The 14,638-nt window shown below is 31.8% G+C and overlaps 1 protein-coding gene across 1 annotated transcript in view; it reads right to left on the minus strand.

Annotated features, from left to right (window-relative positions):
* The window catches only part of LOC139503376 (uncharacterized), a 332,278-nt gene extending 318,831 nt beyond the window's left edge, over positions 1–13,447 (minus strand). The window contains exons 1-4 of the mRNA XM_071293146.1: positions 13,430–13,447; positions 10,449–10,706; positions 2,983–3,912; positions 699–805 (exon numbers count right to left, since the gene is read on the minus strand). Coding sequence (XP_071149247.1) covers positions 699–805; positions 2,983–3,912; positions 10,449–10,608 — 1,197 coding nt within the window. The 5' untranslated portion in view covers positions 10,609–10,706; positions 13,430–13,447. The remainder of the gene's footprint in view (positions 1–698; positions 806–2,982; positions 3,913–10,448; positions 10,707–13,429) is intronic.
* Between the last annotated feature and the right edge of the window lie 1,191 nt (positions 13,448–14,638).

Below are 14,638 nucleotides of genomic sequence, written 5' to 3' on the forward strand. Positions count from 1 at the left end.
ATGCAACACGAACCCCACCAAAAACTAGAGGTGATCTCAGGTGCTCTGGAAGGGAAAGCAGATCCTGCTCCACATGTGACACCCGTCGTTTTGCTCATGTTATTACAAATCCGGTAAATAGTCTTATCCGGTAGGTCACATGCATGAAAGGAAAGGGGATTGTAGTTACGACGTAAGGTACATATCCGATATCATGTGTGAATAAGCTCATCGTAGATACCAGGACTAAATTACTAATATACGCTAGACGCGCGTTTTGTCTACAAAAGACTCATCAGGGACGCTCGAATCCACAAAAATTAAAAAGGCCAAATGGTTATTCCATAATGGTCAACCAAATCGTGATGGCGTCCGTAAAAATACGAAGGCATGATTTCAACTTCACCATTTGGAACTCTTGGTTTAATGACTTCCTTGTAAGCAGCAACCCTCTATCAAGAAATCATGGTAGGAAATGCAAGCACGGGAATATCGTTTCAATTGGGAGATATATACCCCGTATGCAGGTGCTGCTGGAACGTTGCTACTTAGAAATGAAAAGTTCATAATTGGAAAGCTGAAATCATCCCTTTTGTCTTAAAGTTTTGTTTTCAACCGACCCTCATTGTCAATTTCTAGATGTAAGTCAATATATGAGATATTAAAAGTTCAGAGAGTCCATCGTTTCATTCGTTAAGAATCTACTACACCATACTTACAGCGTTCACCTGATCTTTGTGCGTTAAAACAACCAGAATTTTTGGAAATCCCTGGATACTTCCTTTACAGTATGTTACAATGGTGTTAATCCAGAATTGGAGATAATCTGTAATGTTTGAAAAAAATAAAGCTCAAAATACACAAAAGGAAAAGTATGTTAGTCATTTGAATGTCTACGTTCTCAGAAATATACTGTTAATACTATTGTTGTAATACCACCATTGATTTTCCCCTATTAGTTTTTGTTGAATTTGTACTTTTGAAAAAAAAATATGCAGACTTTTGTCCTTCGTTAAAATACAGAAATGCTTGCAAGATAAATGTTATAAGAGACAATATCTGAATAAGTCTAACTTTCATATTCCATTTTTCACCAGCTATTATTTTATTATTCAGGCATCTTTTTGGAAAATTGTAAGTTTCAGTATTGACTGGAGTATATAATGCACCAACTATTACCAATTAAACACTATTTCTTATATTTCTTAAAAAAAAAGTATTATAATTTTAATGTTTAACTGCCCCTAAGCCTTCCATCCCCCAACATCATGTTGTCTGGTGTTGTTTTCTACAACGAAATCATAGAATATCTTAGTTAAGTAGACAGGCTTACGATTTTCACAAATATGACATATAATATAGAAAACTTGCCCCTTACTGGTCTGATTTTATCATAACTAACTGAAGTTATAACATTTTGCATTTTTAAAGGTCTTGTAAATTTGTCACAAGGGGTACTTTTCCTCTGGTCAATACTTTTTTTCACCTGTGGATACGTTTGAAAGAACAGCAATTGATTTCTTGTAATGCAATGAGAAGATAATTTCCTGAATGTATGACTCCATATGTATAGGTGAAAGGCAGCCATTTAGAAAAATCCGAACTCCTCTGAGATCAGAATTAAGAGAAGAAAAGTTGTGTTGTTCTCTCCTGTTAAAGCCTTTTGATGTTCCTTATGAGAATATTTTATTGTCAGCACTATAACAGTAAAAGTGTTTTATAGAATCTTATTAAATCGATATGTAAATGGAAGTAAACTTCTACACAACTTGAATATAATGATAAAAAGTACTGTGTATTTCCTTTCTGTTTCGTTCTGTCATGTGACCTGATAAAAAGTAACAGCATAGCCTTACTCAGCAACAGGACGGAAGTTTAAGACAATTTCACTGATGAAGTACAAAGTTAATCTACTATACGCCAACCATTTTATTTAATATAAAATATGATCATCATATTAAAAAAAACTCAACATAATGCACTATATTGATTTAAAAGACAGGTATTTTTTACTTGAGAATTGTTCATTAACTAGGCAGATTTTTCGTCTTGCAAATACAGTTTAAAAAATAAATGACATTACTTGCTGTTATATTCCAAATGTGATCAATTTGAAAGGTTGTATTTAACTACATAAGGCAATTGTTTAAAAAAATAATTCCTTCATGTTACCAACTCTGTCCTATTACCTGTCCTGTTACACAACATGCTTTCATGTTACCGACATATCGGACTACATTTTAGTATATTGCTTAACCTTCTGTAATGAAAATGCTCAAATAAATAATTGGCATTTGAAAAAAATAAATTAGGATTACTAGATATAGTATCTTTAACTTATCATTTATTCCCATTAGAAACTATTTTAAATTGATGCATTGTGGTAACAGGAAAGAGCCGGCATTTGTTTGTACAATTTTCAAGATTGCAATTATTATCAAATTAAACAAATTATTGAATTACAGAAAACAGTTCCTAAATCATCGATGTGCGTTCTTCCATTTGTGCTATTAAAATACCGATTCTAAAGACATTTCTTTATGGTTTTCATATTGACAGAAATTAAACATTTTCAGGTATTGTTTCATATCCCGTCCAGTACTACAGACAGACATATCATGTCATTACACATTTTCTCTTTTTTATTTGTATAGAAGCTTAAGTAACCATGTTACCTCAAATTGGCAACATATTTTATAGAAACTACAAATAAAACAAAATAATGGTGCGTTGAATTTCCCAAGATGTTTGTTTATGACCCAGAATGATCTTACTGCAATGAAATGTCATTATCAAGAGCATATTTTTTTCACCTACTCCTTCTTCTATGCAATTGGAGGTGACGTACTTTGATTTGGTGATATTAAAAATTACTTGATTGCTAATCTCAACAATAATTGCCAAATTGTGTTGATGTTTAATTTAATAAGGCCTTTTTTAAACATTTAAAAAAAAAATAAATATAGGTTAAAATTGTTTCGTAACACGGTCTTAAAAGCTAACCTCTTGAGGTTTTAGGTCCACTTTTTCCTGGGAGGTATTGTTCATACAGACATGGATCATCAAGTTTTCTACTTCCATCCAATACAATTATGTAAATAGCTCTGTACGTTAAAAATGACTGATGTGTTGAATAGAAAACATCCTGCCCTCCAAAATCCCATATAATTATAGGTGCTATCTTTCTGTTGTGTAGCTTCTTTTTTCCAACTTTAGAAGACTTCTCTAAGAAGCTTTTCTTTGTGATTGACACTTTAACTTCTTTGACTTGTTTGGTAATGCCAAACACACGTTTCAGATTTGCTATAATTCCAGGTTTAGTAACAGTTTCAATATGCAAATCACTAGCGAAACCTGACTTCAGAGAAGCTCCAAGAGAATCTTCCATTGGTTTGTATTCATCAAACGAAGGTTCATGTATTTGTCTGTATTTTGTCAAATCCGAAGTTTGGTTTTCAGTTTTATAATCTAGGACGACTAGTTCGTTCCTTGTGTCTGAACTTTCCCCATCAAATTCAGATATAACTGATTGCCTTTCTAAACTACAGAGTACGCCTTGTTCATTTGACTCATATATGTCATCGTTGTCTACTCTTTCTGATTTCTGTACTGCAACATGACCTGGTAGTTTCTTTTCCATTGCCAAACTATTAGCACAACCAGGTACGGTTTGAAACTGAGGTTCGGGCAGTTGTTTGGCTATTACAGCTTCTGTCATGAAGCATTCAGTGGGTAACGTTGCAACGCACGATTTTGATTCATTCGATTTATGCTTCAGCCATTCTTCGTTGGCGGACATTGATGCCTCCTCTGTAACATCTGATATATTTGGACTGGTTGGTGTAGTATCTGCTGAAGGAACATTTTGCTTTTGAGTTGTTGTGTTTGCTCGTGAAAGGGATCTGCAAACTGTGATTTCTTCCAGGGAAAAATCTATATAAGAACTAAACTAAAACTATTGATTAGATGTTTTGGCAAATTCCAATATTAAAGTACTATTTTTTACAAAACAAACATTCAACACTTTATCTTGTTATCTATGATGAGTTTATTTGTTATTCATATTTAGATATTTTCTTACATGTTAAAATGTTTTTGTTTATTTTAAACTTGTTAATTGATTATTTAGCTTCTGTAAAATAAAGTGTTGTAGTATTGAAAAGTCATCATTAGCCTAAGGAGAGACATGTGATACAATTATATATCCATGTCCTTGCAATTGATAAAATATATTGTACATATAATCACAATTTAAAGACGTACATATATATTGGATAATAACTCTTACATTTAAGTAACACTTTTTTTTATAAACCCTGAAATATATTATGTCGTCAATATTGTGATTTTAAACTTTAAATTGAAAGGTGAAAGACGAATTATGGTTTGTTTTTATTGCAATTACCAATTGGGTATAGCTGTAGGGGAATATATATGATGAAATATAAATCAGACATGTGCATCATGTGGAAATGTATTTTATTAGCACAAACTAAATTAAAAGTTGGACAAATACGTTGTACAAAATAAACAAATGTTGGTATGTATTTGGACTGGACAAATAAAATGCAGTGATTTTTAGGACTTATATTTTGATAACAATTTGGTAAACAATTATATTGAAATTTTAACAGTTTTTAACTGTAACTTTATTTCAACCTGATTTTAACTTCCATAAACTGCACACTGTAATACATGAAAGTCTGGAAAATATGAAAGAGGATAACTTCGGATTTCAAATGTATGGCTTTGAGCGTTCCTGATGAAAGTAAATCCAGAAAAGCGCTTCGGACGCAAGAAATTATTAAACGTGTTGGTATCATTTTTTTTTACATCACTGTGTCAATACCTGTGCTGGTGGATTATCAGTCCCCGAGGGTATCATCTGCTCAGTAGTCAGTGCTTCGGTAGTGACATGATTTAACAAACTTTACTAAAATTTTCCGTTAACAAATTTTGAAATTATTATGAAACTAAGGTTTAAACTCCCTCAGGCAAAGTTGGTTTGATATGAATTTGGCTATTTATTTTAGGTATTTTTGACATAAAGCTGTTCAACGATTTTAGTTACTCATCTATCTCGGATTTTAAATGTTTGGCTTGAGCTTTCCTGATGAAGGTAAATCCAGAAAAAACGCTTCGGACGCAAGCAATTATTAAACGTGTTGTATTTATTTGTTTACAGCAAATTATTTATAAAGCTGTATTAAAAGATGCCATGTGTAATGGGTAATAACCAGTGACACAATGTTCATGTATATATAGAGAACGTTTGTGGTTTATTAAATATATGAAGTGTGAAGTTATTATATTATATATTAAAAGATCTTTGCAAATGTAATCATTAATTTAACCAGATAATTTCAGACGCTTTTAACCAATCATATTCCTAGAAGGTGGTATAATAATGAATACACAAGACGGATATCTCGTCTATACAAACTCAACAGTGGCTCTCAAAATTTAAAACCACATGGCCAACCTCATTTAAATTTATTGAGATACATCATAAGAAAACAATGAAATCAGGACCATATCGTCGATTGCTTCAATTGTAAAACATAAGTAATTCATTTGTTATTAATCAGATAGTGTTGAATAGAGCTGTCGCAGAACTCACGTATCGAGGACGTATCCGTATATTACGGAATTTATTTATAGTATTTGTGAATATGCTAAAATGAGTAGTACATGTATGCGTAAAAAAACACGATTTTTTCAAACAAAAGTCCTTAAATGAAGGGGTGAAGTTATGTAAAAATAATACGTGTCACTTGATAAGTGTAGTAACCATTTTAATGTGTATCATCGAACTTTTTTCACGATTAAAGCGATGTATAAAAAAATCATTAATAGTCCATTTGAATTCTATATCTTCTAAAATGAAATATCAAAAGTCAGCTTTTTAAACTATAGTGCTTATTTAATTTTTGTTCGTCCGGTATGGGATCTTTAGTATGACAAGGTAAATAAACTATCATTGAGAAAACGAGTTGACTTAAAACTGGTCCAATGTTTATTCCTAATTCTAAACAGCATACATTAAATATGAATGAAGATCATCATAATCAAGGGTATTCCATTTGTATTTTTCTGATAAAAAACGATTGACTGTTGTTGTAAAATTGTTAAGAATGCATTCACGAAACAGACATAATTAAATTAAATAAATGTATAACTTCATTATTAATAGACAAAATCTCCTTGAAAAAAAAATCATAGTTCGTATGACAATCAAATAAAAACATTATATCAAATTCAACAACATGTGTCATATATGAAAATCGGGATTTTGTATTGCTTATTTTGAAGATTGATCGAATACAAGTGGATCATAAACATTATGAATTGGAAAGAACATTAACAATCCCTTTTACACAAGAGGCGGAAGAAGGAAGAAACCATAGGGACATTCCTAAATCGATGTTAATCGGAATTGTACTTTGTCTAGTATAGCTCCAGTTTTTGTGTGATAGTTGCTTATTGAGTTTTGAGTTCGGGAGCTTCCATTGATTTTTAGGGGGGAAGGGTTTGTTAGCTTAGATGCAATTTGATAAAAGACAGGTCATGAGTATTGAGTAACAAACATGCAACTCAGCAAAGAAAAAAGGCATGCTAACAATATATACATGTAAGTGAAAATTATTAACTATTTGACAAAAGCCACGACCTAATAGAGGGAAAATCAAAAAAGGGAGAACAGCGATTAAAACTAAAACCAAATGTGGAACACATTTTTTCATCATAGCCCCCATAAACATCACATGGCAGCTCCCTCAAATTTAAAGAATATGGTGAATGTTTATATAAAATACACCGAGGTTGTTATTTTCACTGATGGTATTTCTCATATTTGTACATATATATCGTCTGTCTACCGAAAATAAATGACCACTGTAATCGACAAATCATAAATTAAGATTTTCAGTCCATGATTAATGTTCATTAAAAAGATATTATAGTAATCATGTTAAAATCTGAATAAAAAAGAGTATATATCACTTCCTCGATATTTGAAATAAAAATTGAAAAAGTTTCTGTATAGATTAAGGTTAATCATAACCTTTTGGCTTAGTGGTCGTATTTACACCATAGATTCTACTCTGAGCATAAACAAACCGGTGCGCCTGTGAAAGTTTTAATGCATAGCTAGACTTTTTTGTGAAGCTGCCCTCATAATATCGATGATGTGAGTAGTATTGATTTAAAGGGTCAAAAGATAAACAAAAGACACCTGTAAACAACAGGTGATTTAAACTATGTAACTGAATGGACCGTATTAAATGAAAAGCATGTGTTTGTTTATTTTGCTATATTTTGCAGACTGGAAAAAAATGCACGTGAAAATCCAGGTAAGTCATCAATTTTCTTAAACATAGACTTGATATAACTGTTAGATACCTAAGTTCAGGCATGCCTTAAAACGTTTAAAGGTGCATACATTTCTCTGTACTCAGAATATTTTTTTTTGATTAACGGCCACATTTTTCAATTCCTTCAGATGAACCTTAACCACAAAGATGAAAAAAAGTAGTTGAGATCGATCTAGGTCCACTTGATGAGCACAACAAATACAATGGACTGTCATAAGAAGCTTCTGTACGTATCTAGCAGCCAATGAAATAACAATATAAAACATGGAATGTTCCTCCGACGTACCCATAAGAATAACACCTCGTGTATTTTAAATCGAGTGTGTAATTTTTTGCACTTTTGGATAAGGCGTGTTTGAGTTCAACGTTGTCTAATAGGATCTAACATGTAGATACTAATGTTTCTCTCATTTTTTTGTAAAGTTTAATTTCTATTTCTGTACATAACAAAAATATCAAATGAAACATAAACCAAACCACTCCATAGAGATTTAAAAATATAACCAAATATTCCAGAAAAGTTTCTCTAAATCAACACACGTAGAGCTAAACCAATCAAATGCTGTACATCGAATACTGAGTAAAATGGGTTATTCCCGAGACGTATTTGACATATACATCAATATCTGAAGTGAGTGTTACTAAGGGGAATGTTAAATCAATCGTTTTAAAGGGAGGGTAATATCTTAATAAATATAAAAATACAGACAACATAACATAGGAATGGTGTTTGAGGAAGGTCACATTTAACGCTCTCAATGATAAGAAGAGCAAAACGAATTTGCTCCTTTTTTTAACAGCTTTTAAAAAGCGCTAGCAATGAAGTCAGAAGAAAGTACCGTTATATATGTGCATTTATTAACGGACATTTAAAATTCAGTAAATCTCGCTTAATTTTGTTTGTTTAATGTTTTGTCAAATATCTCATTTTAAAGTTTGCAATTTTAACAAAACTTTTTATTCTCACAAATTGGTAAGCAAGAAAATTTCACAGCCTGGAGGTACATGTAATAAAAATACTGAAAATATCTATCAGAGAGGTTTTTTTTAACGTATGCAAGTTTTTTAGCGTAAAAAGGGGTACCTCTATCTTAAAGGTCACATTCATGATTAATATAATTAGTATGCAATAATCTTATTCTAATAATTGTTCAAATTAAGTAAAATGCAACACTGTGTTTGTTTTACATTCAAACACACCTAACCTGTTATGATGACGTATAGTTAAAACTATATTTTACCCATGTATTTTAGTTTTCATGAATTATACAATCTAACTGTTGATGTAAACACAATGATTTTAAAAATATAAATACTGAAATTTGAAGCGATATTATATCTTTTTATTACTGTTTTAAACATTTCATAAACCAAACAGGCGACCCAAACATTTTTAGAAAATGTGTACCTGAGTGAGTTTCATAACATAAGATTGATAGCAATGATAGGAAATGTTTTTTAAATACTGTTACCTTGGCAGAGATGCAAATGCTTTTACAGAACAATGTCTGTCCTTTCTTTTTTCTACTCTAATCAGTTCTGCCTTTTTATTTAATTTATCCTGAATTCTTTTACGTAAACTTTTATGATGCCGTTTTTGGAAAAGTGACTTTTACTCCTGTTCTTACTCAAAAGTCTTTTCCTGTCACCTAATCCATTTTCACTCATATCGGCCCTGCTTTTTTTCAGTTTATATTGCCCTTATTTAATTTCGTGCCTAGCCCCCCACCCTAAGTAAATAAAAATAAACGCTAAATGTATTTCGTGAAAGTAATATTTGAAAAGGCAATTGGTTCTTTCTTCAAGATATGTGAATGTTTTTGTAATACATCAATTAAATGTCAAATTGTTTGTCTGGGCAATGCTTTTAAAGTTTAATAAAAGACAGCTTTTCTGAAAAAAATATTATGAAGATATTTCGTAATAGGGCAGACAGGGAATTTTCAGAAGTTCAAGGTGAATAGATACTTTGAATACTACAATGTATTGTAGTTTAAAAGATAATTTCTTCTTAAACAAGGATGAAGGAATGAACGTCCCACATGAAAAGATGATTTGTAAGTCAAACATGTTTTTTTTCCAATAATTGGTCATATAAAATAGAATTCGTTAAGAACAGGACGTTCAACAATTGAACCAAATCTATAATCAAACAGGCCTACCTTGTTATGATGACTCATCACAAAAGATATTTCACTTGACCCATATCTTTTGCTTTCTCTTAATAGGAAATGTTTATGTCAATATTTAAAAATATGGCTTTAAAATATGAAAATAATGGATTTTAAAGCGTTATGATATTTCTGTATTAAATCTACCCGAACACGCTTTGACTATAACAGGTATGCTTGACTTTACTCTCGAATCTCGAAGTTATATGTTGTTTTCATTAATGTCTGTTAAATCAATCTTCAGTATTCCAATGTTTTTTACATTAGTTAGGCATATTGAGAAAAAAAGCAAAGCACACATGACATGATACCCTTTTTTGATCTAATTTATAAGTTGATAGAGTCACCCGGTCAGAAAAAAGATACTCATTTTAACTGTCTCGCACGTAAATGAATACTTTCATACGTATACGTATCTAAATACTGCAGTTCTGCAACACTTAAAAAGAAATCAAAAGCATTGATATATCATGGGTGAGAGTATTTATTGCAACTGAATAATCACATTTCTTTCGTCATAAAAACAGAACTGCTTTAAACAAATTGATATAGTTAATTGAAATCTTTTAAACAAAATTAAATAAAATGAAAATGAAAATATAAACTTTGCTGTTTTCATTTATTTTGATCCATCATAAAGCAAGTTAACATTGTAAGCATTGTCTACCAGATGAACAAGGTAAAGTTATATTTGAATCATATCTAAGACTCAAATGACTGATAATATACCATACAGATCTTCTTAAAACTTAAGGGGCATCGGTGGCCGAGTTGTATAAGTATTAACTACTGTAATAAATGATCTGTCAACACTGAGGTTGTGAGTTCTAACGTCGCTCGTGCCGTCGCCGTAATTTTTAACAAGACAAATTAGTACTGCCTACCCAGCACCGAATTAATGGCTTTTGGGTTATCTAGGTCTTACCTTGCTGTCCTCCAAGCCATTCCTTCGTTTCACGATCAAAGTAGGAAAGGCCATTGTATAATTCTATTCCATCAGTTGACTTTCTGAATCTAGTTGGTTGTTTACCGACAAGATGTCTGGCAATAGTTGTCTTCCCTGTACCTTGTTCTCCAGCTAACATTACTCTTGACTCAAAATGAAGATAACTTTCTTCGACCAATAAACTTGAAAAAATGTGGGCTGAATTTTTATCCAATTTTTTCACTTCAATTGGAAGACCTGAAAATTCGACTAATCAATGTAATATTCAAATTCTACTGATACGTGAAGTACGACGGTTTATCGTTTATCATTAGTTAACCATTATACCGAATGCGTTGTTCTTGGTAATATTTGTTTGTACGTTTGTTCTTCTTTCCTGCGTTTTACATATATTGGAAACATGTCCATCTCCCTAAACGTGTCACTATAAAATCACTTAATTTCAAAACATGTCAAGGTGCTAAAGTGGTACAAAACGTTTTTTTTATAAGAACGCCCATTCGGGTCAACTATAAAAAAAAACAGCCAACTCTGAATGAGTCGAGTCTCCCGATCTCGTCAAAATTCTCGAAATGTTGCTAAACACAAAGACATACGAAACAAAATGCTCAAGCTGATGGACAATTCAAGACATTTTTACTCTTGGAGTATGTTTGTTTTGTTCATGCATCGTTGACAATGTAATGGATTTTGATGCGACTGTCATACAAGTCAGAGGTTTAGCTAGCTATAAAACCAGGTTCAATCCACCATTTTCTACATTAGAAAATGCCTGTACCAAGTCAGGAATATGACAGTTGTTATCCAATCGTTTGATGTGTTAGGACTTGTGATTTTGCCTTTTCATTTTGGATTTTCCTTTTTTAATTTTCCTCGGAGTTTAGTATTTTTGTGTTTTTACTTTTTATCTGTAATACACTACACGTGAGAGGTTTAGTGCTATAAAACCAGGTTCAATCCACTATTTTCTTCATTTGAAAATTCCTGTACCAAGTCAGGAATATGACAGTTGTTGTCTATTCGTCTGATGTGTATGTTTTATTATTTGATTTTGACATTTGATTAGGGACTTTCCGTTTTAAATTGTCTTCGGAGTTGTGGTTTTCTTTTTTAATATACACATACTATCAATTTAAAACTAAGTCGACAAACGGTGTCCACCATTTTTCAAACGGGATTCGAAAATACATAATGTTGATTATTATTAGCATTGATTATTGCTCTTTCGTTGAGTATACTTTTTAAATATTTCTTTTACTATTTCAGCTGGTGTTAAAACTTTCACGTTGACTTGAAATTAAAAATATTTTTAATAAGGCCCTTTTTGATTGGCTTAAAAAATCCTTATCAATTTGGAGCATCCAATTAGCTGTGCAGAATTTAAGTTAACTTCAAGACAAAAAGCGTACAGATAAACATGAATTACACCAAAGGTTATAGTACGTTCTCAATGTTTGAGAACATGTTGGTTAACTTCTAGAATTCTTCTTGTTATTCATGGCAAGCAAAAGTATCGATTAAAGTTGGTTCTGGTCAAAATGTGGACGTTAAATCCAATACCTCGTGTAAAGAGACTGCCCTGATCTCAATAACATTAAAAACCCTTGCATCAAGTGTAGGTATGGCCTGGAGGAAGAGTGTTGCTAATCAAAAAGTTCCTCTATCAAATATACCCTCCTTTGCTACTGGCTGTCAAAAAAACTTCCTTCATTTGTAAATGGATGCGGAAGTAGAAAGATTGTTGTCACAAAATGTCGAAAATATTTATATTCAATTCCCAAGTCCCGATAAGGTAACTCATATTTTCCCGCAAACAATAAAGTCCCTATCCTGACGTCCCAAATAATACCAACAACCCTCAAGACATAAACAATCAAAACAAAGGAGTAAACAAAGACTCACAAAAACCAAAGGACATTTACATCAACAGTTATAAATACAATTAAGGAACAACACGAACTCCCCTAAAAACCCGGAGTGAAATTAGGTGCTCCGGAAGGGTAAGCATTTCCTGCACCGTATACGTCACCCGTTATTTCTTTGTTCTGTCCGGTAATGATGGACATTTAACCTACATGTTGCATTAATTGATATGTTCTCGTCCTTTTTTATCCTTAACACAATTCCAACCTTGTGAACGATGGTATTTATGTATTTTTAAGGACATTGAGGGCTTTACATTTCGTGAGGTGTTACAGCAACGGTAATGTATTACTGAAGTGCAAATCCCTAGTGTTTTATATATAATTATGACAATGTAAATACTAAGTTCATTCTGCAGAAGACTTTTACAATACAACCACTACTTGACAAGATGATCATTTACTTTCACTAGCTGAGAACATAGACAGTGCTGATAACTGCGCTGATTATACTCTCCGGAGGAAACTTCCAGTTCTTGTCCATTCGTTTTTAATGCGTTTTGTTATTTGATTTTGCCATGTGATTATGGACTTTCCCAATTGATCTTCCTCTAAGTTCAGTAATTTTGTGATTTTACTTTTTTCCATCATCATAGATATCGACCAAATGATCGAAAATAAAATGATTTTAGAAGAAAACAATTACGTCAGACGTACAATATTTGTGAAGTTCATGATTGACGCTCGATTCTAAAAACATTAAAATGACCACAACACAAATGACTCATCATCCATTGGAAAAAAACCTCAACATTCAAACTTTTATATAACAAAAATATCATCGTAGATGTCAGAATTGATTTTGTTTACATTTCTGCCAGATGCACGTTTCGTTTACAAACGACTCATCCTTACGCTCAAATAAAAAAAGTGAAGAATAATATAATTAAGTACGGAGTTAACGTGCATTAAGGACTAACAATTCCTAAAAGTTTTGACAAATTATCTATTGTCAAACACATACAAAAAAATAATAAATGATTGTTCCTTATTCGAGATAAATCAGTTAATAACAAAATATAGGTTCAAAGTACTTACCAGGAAGGCGTGATTCATAATCCTGCCAAAGAAAAGAAATAGTATATGTATGCGTCTTTTATTAAAGCTTTGCCTTTTTTATAAGTTAACATACTAAACAACTGTATTACAAGAATATGCATTCATTCATAAACATACATTTGTTACTAACTTGTATCGTTATTACAAAATGAATTGAAAATACCAGTAAAAAGTATGTACAATTCATACATTACCTTTAATAACTGTCTCATTTCAATTGTTATGGCTAGTTCGCTTGACCTTTTTCCCTGTAAAACACAAAGTGGTTTTATGTGTATACAACGGACGGAACTGATTTAATCGCTGCTAACGTAAGAACGAAATAATTGCAGAAAACTGACTGATATGTGTAGATTTTAGGTTTGAGTTCCGTAATTTTGTTATTTTAACATTAAGAAACAGTCATGTTCCTTTTTCCGGAGTGTGACCTACCGAATTATACGTTTTACCTTTATTTGTGACATTTTTACCTATTGGGTCTGTCTGTTTTGTTCACGCATTATTATCGATATAATTATTTTTTGTTTTAAGAGCCTTGAATGCAAGTTACGATAAAGGGGAACTTTCTGTTATTAATACTGTATATAAAATTGGCTCTGGGGTTATAGCAAGAAGATTTAGAACAGTGTTGACTACACTTATTGATACTGATCAGACAGGTTTTTTGCGTGGAAGATATTTTAGGGAAAATCTAAGATGATCTATTATATCATGGAATATACTGAAGATAATGATGTACCAGGCCTTTTATTGTTGATAGATTTTGAAAAAAGCCTTTATGTCCATTTCATGGGAATTTCTTAATGTATTGATTTTTTTAAATTTTGGCGATTCTATTATAAATTGGGTGAAAGTGCTCTATCAAATCATTAATTCAGCATTTATTTAGGGAGGAAATCTTTCAGACTTTTTCACTGTTGAACGGGGTTGTAGACAAGGGCCTTATCGCCTTATCTTTTCCTTTTTTGTGCAGAAATTTTAGCGTTAAAAATAAGAAATAACAAAAATATAAATGGCATCAAAGTTCTTCATGTTAAAAACAAACTCTCGCAGTTTGCTGACGATACATCACTACCTATATATGGTAGTGAAGAATTCTTAAATGATGCATTATTGGAACTAGATTTGTTTGCTAAAATTTCTGGTTTGAATATAAATTTTTCCAAAACTCATGTAATTTGGATTGGA

The sequence above is a fragment of the Mytilus edulis genome, chromosome 14, assembly GCF_963676685.1.
Source record: "Mytilus edulis chromosome 14, xbMytEdul2.2, whole genome shotgun sequence".
In the NCBI taxonomy this organism is placed as follows: domain Eukaryota; kingdom Metazoa; phylum Mollusca; class Bivalvia; order Mytilida; family Mytilidae; genus Mytilus; species Mytilus edulis.